The sequence below is a fragment of the Mytilus californianus genome, unplaced genomic scaffold (genome assembly GCF_021869535.1).
Source record: "Mytilus californianus isolate M0D057914Y unplaced genomic scaffold, xbMytCali1.0.p SCAF_3, whole genome shotgun sequence".
NCBI classification, from domain to species: Eukaryota; Metazoa; Mollusca; class Bivalvia; order Mytilida; family Mytilidae; genus Mytilus; species Mytilus californianus.
In genome coordinates, this window is record NW_026262679.1 from 25,799,754 (window position 1) to 25,813,271 (window position 13,518).

Genomic DNA, 13,518 nt, shown 5'->3' on the forward strand with positions numbered 1-13,518 from the left:
AGTGAATTTCAAAAATCGATTTTGATCTCTTTACATAGAGAATAAAAGTTTTTTATTTATTAACATGTGGTTTTTTATGCTTTAAGAACAAAATATCAATTTTTCATTTTTTTGCGGAGTTTCCCTTTAAGTTATTGTAACAAAATATTTGTAGAAAGACATATATATATATATATTTACTGGTATGTGTATTATAAAAACATGGATTAAAAGTTACATGTAAATCTACTTGCATGCAGGTTTCATAGAGTTTACGGGTTTACTTTTTTGAATATTAAAATCAAATCAAAGTAAACTTGATAAGGCAAAGGGATTTAATAGTTTAGTTATGTGAGGGTACTATTTTTTTTTCTTGAATTGAAAAGGGGAATGTGAAGCCCCATCCTCACATAATATAGTTTTGTTTCTGTTTTCCTTTTAATAATAATTCCTTTTTAATATTCATGCCGACCCTAAAACATTTATTGAACATTTCACTTTGCTCTGTTGGATTTGTTTGTTGCCTTTAGGATATGAAATTATTCAATAAGGGGTCAGGTCTAACGGATCAAAGTGAAAGATCTGATTTTAATCCGATTGTTTCATGGATATTTTTGGTTAAAGAGTTTTAAAGTCTAGACAATTTAGGTTAAGCACCATTAAAAGTCCAAAACATTTCACTAAATAGTCTGTAAAATATTTTCAAGAATACCTTCATTTGCCTACCTACCTACTCATGATAATTCATTGAATTATGAATTTAAAAGGAAATACTGGGTCTGAAAACAATATTGAATTAATAGCATATATATGAAATTCTTGTTGCATTCTACATGTACATGTAACATAAATGTTTTTAAAATGTGAAACTAGAATGCAGGACTACATACGTTTGTTGTAGTTTTAGAACAAGAGAAAAAAAGGATTTCCTAATAAATAAGTTGCAAGTATGACCAGAAGAATAATGAAGGTCCAGATATCCAGATTGAATATCTTAAGGTTTAATGTTAATGACGTTTTAAAAAATTTGGCAAAAAAGGTAGCTGGTAAAAACATGGTTGTTTCTGCCTTGTTTGCCAAAGAAGGCAGTAAGAGCAATGCAGTTTCACCCTTTGGTATACTGACAAAGCAGATCTTGTCCCTGTTTAATGAAAAAGAAAAAAAAAGCTGACAGGTTTCTGGTCAGTGGTCAGAAAATCCTGTCTAGTCTGATTCCACTCTAAATAAAATGTCTTTTCCCTGCAAGTGTTTCTCATTCTTTCATTGCCATACATTTATTAGAATTTTTTATAATGCTGTAAAAGCAACTACCTTGAAAATCAAATGACAGCAAAAGGTGATTCTAAAACCATGTTGTAATTAAAATTGGTTAGTTCAGTAAAAGTTCAGTAGGTTACTTTTATATTAAGGTACAAATATTGTTATAAAGTATAAGCACCCTTATCCCCTTCCTTTCCTTTTACTGGTAATAGAATAATTGTTAAATGCAACAGAAACAAAATAAAGATTACTTCAATAAAAAAGAGTTTAGGAATAAAACATTAAAATAAAAGTAATCGGTAAGTGAGATAATTGTTTGAATGAAGTAATGGCCTACAGGATGTAAAAATTGTCAAAAGTCGTGCATAAGGCTACATGTACATGATGTATTTGAATAAAATTTCAAACTGTAGGGATATGTTTCGCAGTATACAATTACTGTAAATTTTTTCTATAAGAACAGACTTGAGCAATGTTTAGCACCACAAAGTTCTTTTGAAAGGTTTGGCTAGTGATATTTTTTATGAGCACAATGGAGAAAAAAACCTATATTGACTCTTACACTAAAATTTATTTTCTTCATATTAGATACTTTGCCCTGATATTGCATTCAGAAATCTTAGGATTACTGTTAGTATAGGTCTTTGTACTTGTATAGATTTATTTACCACTGTATGCAAACTGGCATGCTAATTGAAATTAATGTATGGTTAGATGCTTAAAGATTTATCTGTATTTCCAGTTTGTTGAAGAATAAAGACATGGAATCAGTTAATCTTGACATGGAAGATATATTTGAAGAAGAAGCAGCAGATGATGATTTCCCCTCTGTTGGGCCGCTTCCAGATCTACCTGATGGAGAGGAGGGGGCTGCTGAAGGAGAAGATGAAGGTATAGTGCTAATCATAGAGTCGACTCTCAGTATCTCAAAGTTGATCAGACTGACAAAAATAATTGGAGATCACAGAATTTTTGAGAGATCAGGAATAAATATTATTCAAATCTATGAATTGAGACGACATTTGAGCGTCCACTGTATTTATGTTTTGTCTGACTTATCTCTGTATTAAGTGTATGGTATAATGTATCATGGTGATGTGTGAAAAAAGGAGTTAGTTATCTCTGTATCAAGTGTATGGTATAATATATCATGGTGATGTGTGAAAAAAGGAGTTAGTTATCTCTGTATCAAGTGTATGGTATAATCATGGAAGTAATATTTAAAAGGAATAACAACGACTAATTAGCATGTATTAACAGCCTGCAGAGCTCTGTACTAAAGTCATATGATTTTATCCAATTATAGTCTCAGCGGCAAGACCCCTTTGGTTACTATCTGTGATACCGCGGTTGTAAAATGGCATCTGGAATTTCTTATCAGTCACATGATTTTATCGAGTCCGGTAATTATAAAGCACCTGTGTGAAATCCGAGGTTTATTAATAAGAAGGTGGCGCTGTATCATATAAAACCTCTACCTTCAGAAAGAAGTCGTATGATGTAAAAAACTTGAAAAACGGACGAGAATTGTTCAACCTACAACAGTTTAGCTTGGAAAATTGTATTTAATTTAGCATATTTTTGCTTTTTACCGTTTGTTTTAAACTGTTCTAAAAGTATTTTCCGGTTAAAAGCGGATCCCGAGTAAAACAGTTAAATACCGATGAATTGATCAGGTTTCACATGATGTTGAACAAAATAATGTAGACAGATGTAGACATAGAATATTTTACTGTTGAAATGTGCCAAGTTTATCGAGATTTATAAAAATATTTACTTTCAAGTAATTGATTACGTTATTGAAACTGGACAATGAAAATCGGGATCAAAAGTTCGTAAACATGTTAAATTTATATCTATTTTAAAAAAGTGTTTACAATTGAATACTAATATTAATGTAGCACGTTACAGCAAAAAGAAAATCAACCATACAATACGAGCTTGACGCTATCTGTCTAACCGCAAATTTATTTTATATGAATTTGTTTATGTACAAATTAAAGAATAGAAACGTTTAAAATTGTGAATATTTAATTTGCCTGGTATACACGGAAGACTTGGATTATTCGTATTAAATAAAAGGGGGTCGAAACATATTTTTTGTACAATCATTCAGAAATGTCTTCTTAATTAACTGCATGGTTTTAAGTATTAAAATTGAAAATGATCCACCCTTTTTCTTAAATTCAATATGTGATAACTGTCGGCCTAAACTATTAAGATCGAAAAAGACATAAATAGGAAAAATAGACTAAAATCAACATTGAATGACTGACTCTATTCGGTAGCGTACAGCAGCGGAATGTAACGAGTGAACTATTCGGGTTACTTCGTACGTACATACGACAACAACTGGTCTATTCGTAATTTTCCGGGAACACGAAAATGACCGAAAAGTGTCAGTGATTTGATCTATCACATGTCGAGAGTCAATTACCATGCCATATATTAAACCAATTAACGAGTTATCGAAAGATGGGCGGTAACGCAGATGAAACCTTTGAAGTGACGACGATGTTATTCCTTTCAATATTACTTCCATGGTATAATGTATCATGGTGATGTGTGAAAAAAGGAGTTAGTTATCTCTGTATCAAGTGTATGGTATAATATATCATGGTGATGTGTGAAAAAAGGAGTTAGTTATCTCTGTATCAAGTGTATGGTATAATATATCATGGTGATGTGTGAAAAAAGGAGTTCGTTATCTCTGTATCAAGTGTATGGTATAATGTATCATGGTGATGTGTGAAAAAAGGAGTTCGTTATCTCTGTATCAAGTGTACATGGTATAATGTATCATGGTGATGTGTGAAAAAAGGAGTTCGTTATCTCTGTATCAAGTGTACATGGTATAATGTATCATGGTGATGTGTGAAAAAAGGAGTTAGTTATCTCTGTATCAAGTGTATGGTATAATATATCATGGTGATGTGTGAAAAAAGGAGTTAGTTATCTCTGTATCAAGTGTATGGTATAATGTATCATGGTGATGTGTGAAAAAAGGAGTTCTTTATCTCTGTATCAAGTGTACATGGTATAATGTATCATGGTGATGTGTGAAAAAAGGAGTTCGTTATCTCTGTATCAAGTGTACATGGTATAATGTATCATGGTGATGTGTGAAAAAAGGAGTTAGTTATCTCTGTATCAAGTGTATGGTATAATATATCATGGTGATGTGTGAAAAAAGGAGTTAGTTATCTCTGTATCAAGTGTACATGGTATAATGTATCATGGTGATGTGTGAAAAAAGGAGTTCGTTATCTCTGTATCAAGTGTACATGGTATAATGTATCATGGTGATGTGTGAAAAAAGGAGTTAGTTATCTCTGTATCAAGTGTACATGGTATAATGTATCATGGTGATGTGTGAAAAAAGGAGTTCGTTATCTCTGTATCAAGTGTACATGGTATAATGTATCATGGTGATGTGTGAAAAAAGGAGTTAGTTATCTCTGTATCAAGTGTATGGTATAATGTATCATGGTGATGTGTGAAAAAAGGAGTTCGTTATCTCTGTATCAAGTGTACATGGTATAATGTATCATGGTGATGTGTGAAAAAAGGAGTTAGTTATCTCTGTATCAAGTGTATGGTATAATGTATCATGGTGATGTGTGAAAAAAGGAGTTCGTTATCTCTGTATCAAGTGTACATGGTATAATGTATCATGGTGATGTGTGAAAAAAGGAGTTAGTTATCTCTGTATCAAGTGTATGGTATAATATATCATGGTGATGTGTGAAAAAAGGAGTTAGTTATCTCTGTATCAAGTGTACATGGTATAATGTATCATGGTGATGTGTGAAAAAAGGAGTTCGTTATCTCTGTATCAAGTGTACATGGTATAATGTATCATGGTGATGTGTGAAAAAAGGAGTTAGTTATCTCTGTATCAAGTGTATGGTATAATGTATCATGGTGATGTGTGAAAAAAGGAGTTAGTTATCTCTGTATCAAGTGTACATGGTATAATGTATCATGGTGATGTGTGAAAAAAGGAGTTAGTTATCTCTGTATCAAGTGTATGGTATAATGTATCATGGTGATGTGTGAAAAAAGGAGTTAGTTATCTCTGTATCAAGTGTACATGGTATAATGTATCATGGTGATGTGTGAAAAAAGGAGTTAGTTATCTCTGTATCAAGTGTATGGTATAATGTATCATGGTGATGTGTGAAAAAAGGAGTTAGTTATCTCTGTATCAAGTGTACATGGTATAATGTATCATGGTGATGTGTGAAAAAAGGAGTTCGTTATCTCTGTATCAAGTGTATGGTATAATGTATCATGGTGATGTGTGAAAAAAGGAGTTCGTTATCTCTGTATCAAGTGTACATGGTATAATGTATCATGGTGATGTGTGAAAAAAGGAGTTAGTTACTGTAAATTCAGAAATTATTGCGTGCATTTATTATTGCGATTTTGTCATTTTAGACTTAAATGCGATTTTAATTTTTACAATTTTGAGAAAAATCCTGTTTAGTTCATTTAAAATATTTCAAAATGAGAGTTTAAATTATTGCGTTTACAACTTTGTCGCAATAATAAAAACCTCGCAATAATTTCTGAATTTACAGTATTTTAAACTATCTAATTCCAGTGGAAACCTAATTATGTCCCAGAAAATACCAGTTACAATGGTGAAATGAACTTGTACCAGTTGTTGGCATGATATGGGTAGTTCTTCTGTTACCTTTTCTAACATCAGACTCCGACTTCTTTTGAACTGACTTTTATGGTGTTTTTTGCTGTGTGTTTGTTTATTCCACATTGGCTAGAGTTATTGGAGGGTTGAGATATCACAAAACATCTTTAACCCCACAACATTTTTGCGCCTATCCGAAGTTAGGAACCTCTAGCCTTTGTTATTCTTGCATGTTTTAATGCCCCTGCTGTAGGCAACAGGGGCATTAAGTGTTAACCTTAAGCTTCCATCTTTCCGTCTGTCCCATTTTCGTTGCAAAGCTTGAGCGGGGGCATTCATGTCCTCTGACACATTTTTTAATTTTAAATTTTGGTTCAATTTTATGTTTTATAGTTTAGTGTGGTGTTCATTTTTCTGAACTAGTATGCATTATTGTTAAGGGGCCAGCTGAAGTCCACCTCTGGGTGGGATTTTCTCGCTGCGTTGAAGACTCATTGGTGGCCTATGTTTTCTGCTCTTTGGTTGGGTTGTTGTCTCTTCAACACATTCCCCACTTCCATTCTCTATTCTATTTATATTTTTGTCCATATACTCCTCCTCAAAATATATTATGGTTGATGTGTATGAGGAAAGCATAGTTGCTATATAAACTTATGTTTTTTCAGAGAAGAGAAACTCTCAATTTGAAAGTATTGGGGTAGAATTAAAAGAATGGTTGAGTGGGACAATACTGATCTACAAAATGCCAATATGTCTGTAACCATTTGGTTACTCCTGGGAGTTATTGCCCTTGAAGGAAGATTTTGTACTAATTTATAATTTTGCCAATTATTTCAAAAACTTTAATTAATTAGTAATCTTTTAGGAGCCTTTTATATATATTTCTCAACTAAAACAGACACAAATCGTAATATTGACTTCAAAATTCAAATTTCAGTAAAAATATTTCCAAATAAGAAATACTGGTATTCACAAATTAACAAATTGTTATTGGTTATTACAATTAGCAAGAAAACTTGATATGATTATTTCAAAGTCTGAATAACCTGGGACTATTATAATAATAACTGTTAGTATAATAGTCCCAGGAATAACTAATAATAATAAAAAGTCAGAAGTTCAAATGGGGTTTATGGAAGATTGATTTCCAATAAGTCATAAGTGGGTCATCAGGCTAAGGCTACAGTGATTTAATTAGATTGTTTACTGGCTCTGTATAAGAATGTATCCTTTTGTCAGTTACAACTAGATATATCCACAACATGGATGTCATGTATAGATTCTACCATTGCATCCATAATAATATAATATTCTTTCATGAGAATTCTTTTTTTTTATTAAAAAAAAAAATACCAACTTTCTTTACTATTCATGAGTATGAAGAGTTGAAAAGTGTTATTTCCCTTTAGTTCAATATTGGGGAAATTTTATCTGATGTTTTTACATGAACTTAATGTCCAGTTGGAGCTGCAATGGACCTTTTTCTAATGATTTGGTAAAAAGATCATAAACATCCTTTTCTCTTATTAAGATGGCAAAATTTTAAGAACATGAATGTAACATGAACAAATAAAGAGAAAAATTTGAAATATTACACCATCTTAATAATTAGAGAAAGCATTGTGAAATATTTCATTCAAATTATTATTATACCTCTACTGTAGTAACTCGTGTAGGAGCAGGGGCTGTATTGCAATCTCCTTGTCTGTTCCTCAGTCCATCTGTCTTCCTACAAATGTTTTCTTCTCGCTTTTCTTAGAAATTATTTAACAGAATGATTTCATGTTTGATCTGCAGCTTGACAATAATGAATTGTAACATTTAAGCAATTTTCTGTTCTATCAAATACATACTTCCTGTTTGCCAATACTTTAATTTTCTCAATGTGTTGAAATATACCTTGGACTGTATCAATATGTTGAATGATCTTTAAATTTTTCTCCAATACTACTGAAAAGAATGACTTCATATTTGGTCAGCAACTCAACAGTGATGAGTTGTAATGTGTGTGTGTGTGTTTGGATTTGTCAGACACCTTAATTCTTAAGATATGAGAAGGGTGTGCCTAGCACTAACATGTGAATTTTTATTTGAGAAAAATAATCAAACTGTTCCCAAATTATGAAAATGAATTGTAACTGTCAGCAAAATCAAGAAAAATGAATTGTTAATGACTTGATAGATAAATAAATAATTTATAACTGATAGTGAAAATAGCTTTTCATGTGAAAAGAAACCTTAGTTAGTACTTTGTAATTACAATATTCCATAATCCTAAATAAATTATCTGTTGTAGATAATACAGATGTTATGTCTAAATTAAAAGATTTATCAAAAGGAGCAGCAAAGAAAGTGGTGAGGAAACCCATGCCAAAGTTAGATGGGCAAAGGTATACACTCATATTTTACTTTAGCATCAAATAATTTCCCACAGTACTGTAAGTTCAGAAATTATTGTGTGCATTTATTATTGCTATTTTTGAAGAATGAACAAAAATGCGTAATTTATTCTTGTGAATTCAGGAAATTCTGCATAAAGATATATGTAACAGATATCAAAGTGTGATACTCACTCACTCAGTTGCATTATTTGCATTAAGAAAAACCTCGCAATAATTTCTGAATTTACAGTATATATAGAATGCAAGTAAGACTTCACAAAAAATACTTATCTCTTTCTTAAAAAGAATGCAATTTAGGGTTTTTTTTTTTTTTTTTTTTTTTTAAATATCACTTTTGAACATACTCTTTTAAGACAAAACAAATAAGATCAAACTTAATTCTCTGCTGAATGTTTTGCACAAACTACTGAAATTATTTTTTTTCCTGAAAGCAAAATTTCTTAGAAAAATCCTGATTTCACATCCATGTACATGTATATCCCTGAGACATACACAATTATATATAGGTCATAGATGAACTATATTAGAAATGATTGATTGTAAATAAATAGGTCTTTAATATTTGTTTACACTACAGAAGTTTGAACAACTTGTTTACTTAAGTTAGAACTTGTTGACCAAGGTCAACAGGATATAAGTAATGTTTGATCTCTAAAAGTTTTATTATTTGATTTTCTGATTTTAACACCTGCTTATGATAAAAAGGTCAAAGTGTCAAACTAAGGTTATGATAGAAAACCAAAGTATTATCAATTAGTTTATTATATTAATTAGAACAATTTTTTCCAATGGCTATTATCTAGCCTAGATCTTTACCAAACTTAAAGAAAATATAAGATTTGGTAGGTTGAGAGGGAGGAGTTGTAACAGGGATGCTTGTAAAAGTTAACTCAAAGATATTTTTGAAAATTATGATGAATTCTGTCATTGTTATCTTATTTGTGAATCTCTGCAGAAATAGGGTGATGTAATGACTTGTTTAGTTGTGTCAAGCTTTGTTTTGTCCCATAAACCTGTGTGAATCTCAGATTCTCTGCAAAATAGGGTGGTGTAATGACTTGTCTAGTTGTGCCAAGCTTTGTTTTGTCCCCAGTATGTCTTGTCTAGTTGTGTCAAGCTTTGTTTTGTCCCATAAATTGCCAAAAAGAGTAAAATTAGTCAGTCCTTTCAATTGTTTTATTTTAAGTTTTATTCTTAAAAGAATAGGATTATTTAGTTTAAAATTGAGAATGGAAATGGGGAATATGTCAAAGAGACAACAACCCAACCAAAGAGCAGAAAACAGCCCAAGGCCACCAATGGGTCTTCAACACATCGAGAAAATCCCGCACCAGGAGGCGGGCTTCAGCTGGCCCCTGAACAAAAATGTGCTCTAGTTCAGTGAAAATGGACGTCACACTAAACTCCGAAACATATAAATTAACTGAAATTAAAAAAACATACAAGACTAACAAAGGCCAGACTTAGGACAGACGCAAAAATGCAGCGGGGTTAAACATGTTTTGTAAGATCTCAACCCTCCCCCTATACCTGTAGCCAATGTAGAATAAACAAACACACAGCAGTACGCACAGTAAACTCAGTTTAAAAGAAGTCCGAGTCCAATGTCAGAATAGGTAACGGAAGAAACTAAGCAAAATGACAATGATACATAAATTAACAAAGGACTACTAGCAGTTTGACTATTTTAGTACAGAAATGTCTTTTTCTATATCATTTTGCCATAGTAAAAACTTGTTTGACCAAAAATTGATAAAGAGAAATAGCCTTACCCAAGAATTAGGTACTTACATCATCATCTTTGTATAAGACATCTTGTTGCAAAAGTTATTTTCACTTTAGGCTGTAGTTCATATCTAGATATTGATGGAATGATCTAAATATGAAGTAATTTTGGCAGTTTTCTTTACAGTAAAAAAGTTTGAAGACGTACAGCAAATTCCTAAATTTTATTAAAACTTCTAACAGAGTGTCTTTGGAATATCATAAGGATGTCATTTGATAGATTATTAATACTTGGTGATTTATATGCCCCCGCCGTAGCGACGGGGGCATTAAGTTTTACCCTTGTCCGTCTGTACGTCCATACATCCCAAAATTGGTTTCCGTTCTCTAACTTTAGTTGGCTTAAATCAAATGTTATAAAACTTATCCACAATTCTTATTACCACAAAACACAGATCGAGTTTGAATTTTGGTGGCCAATTTTCAGTTGTTGAGTTATGCCCCTTTACAAATGGAAAAATTGCTGAATTTTTCTATTCCGTTCTCTAACTTTAGTTTGCCTCAACCAAATGTTATGAAACTTATCCACAATGTTTATAACCACAAAAGACAGATCAAGTTTGAATTTTGGTGGCGTCACTTTTACCGTTCTAAAGTTGTGCCCCTTTACAAATCTCAAAATTGCTGAAATATTTGTTTCTGTTCTCTAATTTAAGTTTACGTCAACTAAATGTTATGATACTTATAAACAATGCTTATTACCACAAAACTCAGATCAAGTTCAAATTTGGGTAGTGTCACTTTTACAGTTCTTGAGTTATGGCCGTTTATAACGTTGTATGCAAGCAGGGACATCATCTGTGTCCCATGGACACATTCCCCATTTATTTTTGTATTCAACAGGCCAAAAAGAAAACCTCACCATACTTTTTCCTTGAACTGTATAGACTGGTTCTTATTGATATTGAATTTTTATATGCCCGTTTACGGGACGTATCATGGTATACCTCTGTCCGTCCATCCGTCCGTCTGTCTGTCTGTCCGTCCGTCGTCAACATGTCAGACATTAACTCAAAAACGCTTTAACCAATTTGCATAAAACTTTAGTGAATTGTTTATATCTATTGACGTGAGCTCCCTTTCGTTTTTATAAATTTTAGATTTTACGTTTCCGAGTTATGGGGTTTTATTCATTGAAAAAAGGGGGGTTTTCCAGTTTTCGGACAATAACTCAAGAATGCTTTCACCAACTTGCAAGAAATTTTGGTTAATTGTTTATATCTATTGACATGAGCTCCTTTTTATACGACCGCAAAAAAATTTTTGTGGTCGTATATTGGTATGACGTTGGCGTCGTCGTCGTCGTCCGAATACACATTGGTTTTCGCACTCTAACTTTAGTTTAAGTGAATGGATCTTTTTGAAATTTTACCATAAGGTTAAATACCACAAAAGGAAGGTTGGGATTGATTTTGGGGGTTATGGTACCAACAGTTAAGGAATTAGGGGCCAAAAAGGGGCCAAAAATAAGCATTTTCTAGTTTCCAGACAATAACTGTGGAACAGTGTATGGATCTCTCTGAAATTATACTACAAGTTTCCATACCACAAAGGGATGGTTAGGATTTGCTTTGGGGGGTTATGGCTCAAACTGTTTAGGAATTAGGGGCAAAAAAGGGGGAAAAACAAGGTTGTCCTGGTTAATGGACAAATACTTTAGTACAAAACATAATTTAAAGCAGTGTAAGGGAGATAAATCAAATACATCATTGAAATTATCTCCCTTACACTGCTTTTAAATTATGTATAAAGTAATGGTTAATGAACAATAAAGATATTTTAAAACAGTGTAAGGGAGGTAATCCAAATACAACGTTTTGCTTACTTCCCTTACACTGCTTTTAAATTATGTTTAAAGAAATGCATATTTATAAAGGAAGACCAGTAAAAATATCTGCGAATGTTGCATCATTTTATTTTACAAAAAAATCTATATGAAAGATTTGACACTATATTTTTAATTCTATTATAAAATAGATTAAGTTAGCACTATGGTAAAATTAAATGGGTAATTATGGTTGCCAACTCCATTGGAAATTTGAATTGAGATTATGACCATATCTTGAGGGAAAGAATTTTTTGGGGGAAAAAAGGGGGGGGGGATAAAAAGAAATTGTGGGGGGTCAATTTTTTCTCATTTCAGATTTCAGAAATTAAAAAGAATTATTCTTCAAATATTATTTTTTTTTCAAATTTCAAATATTGAAAGATTTCAAGAAGTAATCTTTAATTGCACAGTATGGCCCATTAGATTTGTAAAATCTTTGATCACATTTATTTATTTGTTATGCCGAATCTAACAGTGTATTTAGATTTTTAATTTTGGGTCCAGTTTTCAAAATAGTCTACATTAAGGTCCAAAGGGTCCAAAATTAAACTTTGTTTGATTTTAGCAAAAATTGAATATATGAGGTTCTTTGATATGCTGAATCTAAACATGTATTTAGATTTTTGATTTTTGGCCCAGTTTTCAAGTTGGTCCAAATTGGGGTCCAAAATTAAACTTTGTTTGATTTCAACAAAAATTGAATATATGGGGTTCTTTAGATTTTTTATTTGTGGACCCCGTTATCAAATTGGTTCATATTGAGGTCAAAAGGGTCCAAAATTAAACTTTGTTTGATTTCATCTAAAATTGAATTATTGGGGCTCTTTGATATTCCAAATCTAACCGTGTATTTAGATTTTTAATTTTGGGTCCTGTTTTTTAAATTGGTCTACATTAAGGTCCAAAGGGTCCAAAATTAAACTTAGTTTGATTTTAACAAAAATTGAATTCTTGGGGTTCTTTGATATGCTGAATCTAAACATGTGTTTAGATTTTTGATTATGGGCCCAGTTTTCAAGTTGGTCCAAGATAGGGTCCAGTATTTAAACTTTGTTTGATTTCAACAAAAATTGAATATATGGGGTTCTTTGATATGCTGAATCTAAACATGTATTTAGATTTTTGATTATGGGCCCAGTTTTCAAGTTGGTCCAAATTGGGGTCCAAAATTAAACTTTGTTTGATTTCAACAAAAATTGAATATATGAGGTTCTTTGATATGCTGAATCTAACCATGTATTTAGATTTTTTATTTGTAGGCCCCGCTATCAAATTTGTTCATATTGAGGTCAAAAGGGTCCAAAATTAAACTTTGTTTGATTTCATCAAAAATTGAATTATTGGGGTTCTTTGATATGCCAAATCTAACCGTGTTTTTAGATGTTTAATTTGGGTCCCGTTTTTTAAGTTGGTCTTCATTGAGGTCCAAAGGGTCCAAAATTAAACTTAGTTTGATTTTAACAAAAATTGAATTCTTGGGGTTCTTTGAAATGCCTAATCTAAACATGTGTTTAGATTTTTGATTATGGGCCCAGTTTTCAAGTTGGTCCAAGTTGGGGTCCAAAATTAAACTTTTTTTGATTTCAACAAAAATTGAATATATGGGGTTCTTT

At 31.8% G+C, this 13,518-nt stretch overlaps 1 protein-coding gene across 2 annotated transcripts in view; it reads left to right on the forward strand.

The window, feature by feature from the left end:
* The window catches only part of LOC127734218 (TIMELESS-interacting protein-like), a 42,634-nt gene that overhangs the window by 20,465 nt on the left and 8,651 nt on the right, over positions 1-13,518 (forward strand). For both annotated transcript variants that reach the window (XM_052243975.1, XM_052243974.1), the window contains exons 2-3: positions 1,982-2,130; positions 8,187-8,280. In XM_052243975.1, coding sequence (XP_052099935.1) covers positions 2,001-2,130; positions 8,187-8,280 — 224 coding nt within the window. In that variant the 5' untranslated portion in view covers positions 1,982-2,000. The remainder of the gene's footprint in view (positions 1-1,981; positions 2,131-8,186; positions 8,281-13,518) is intronic.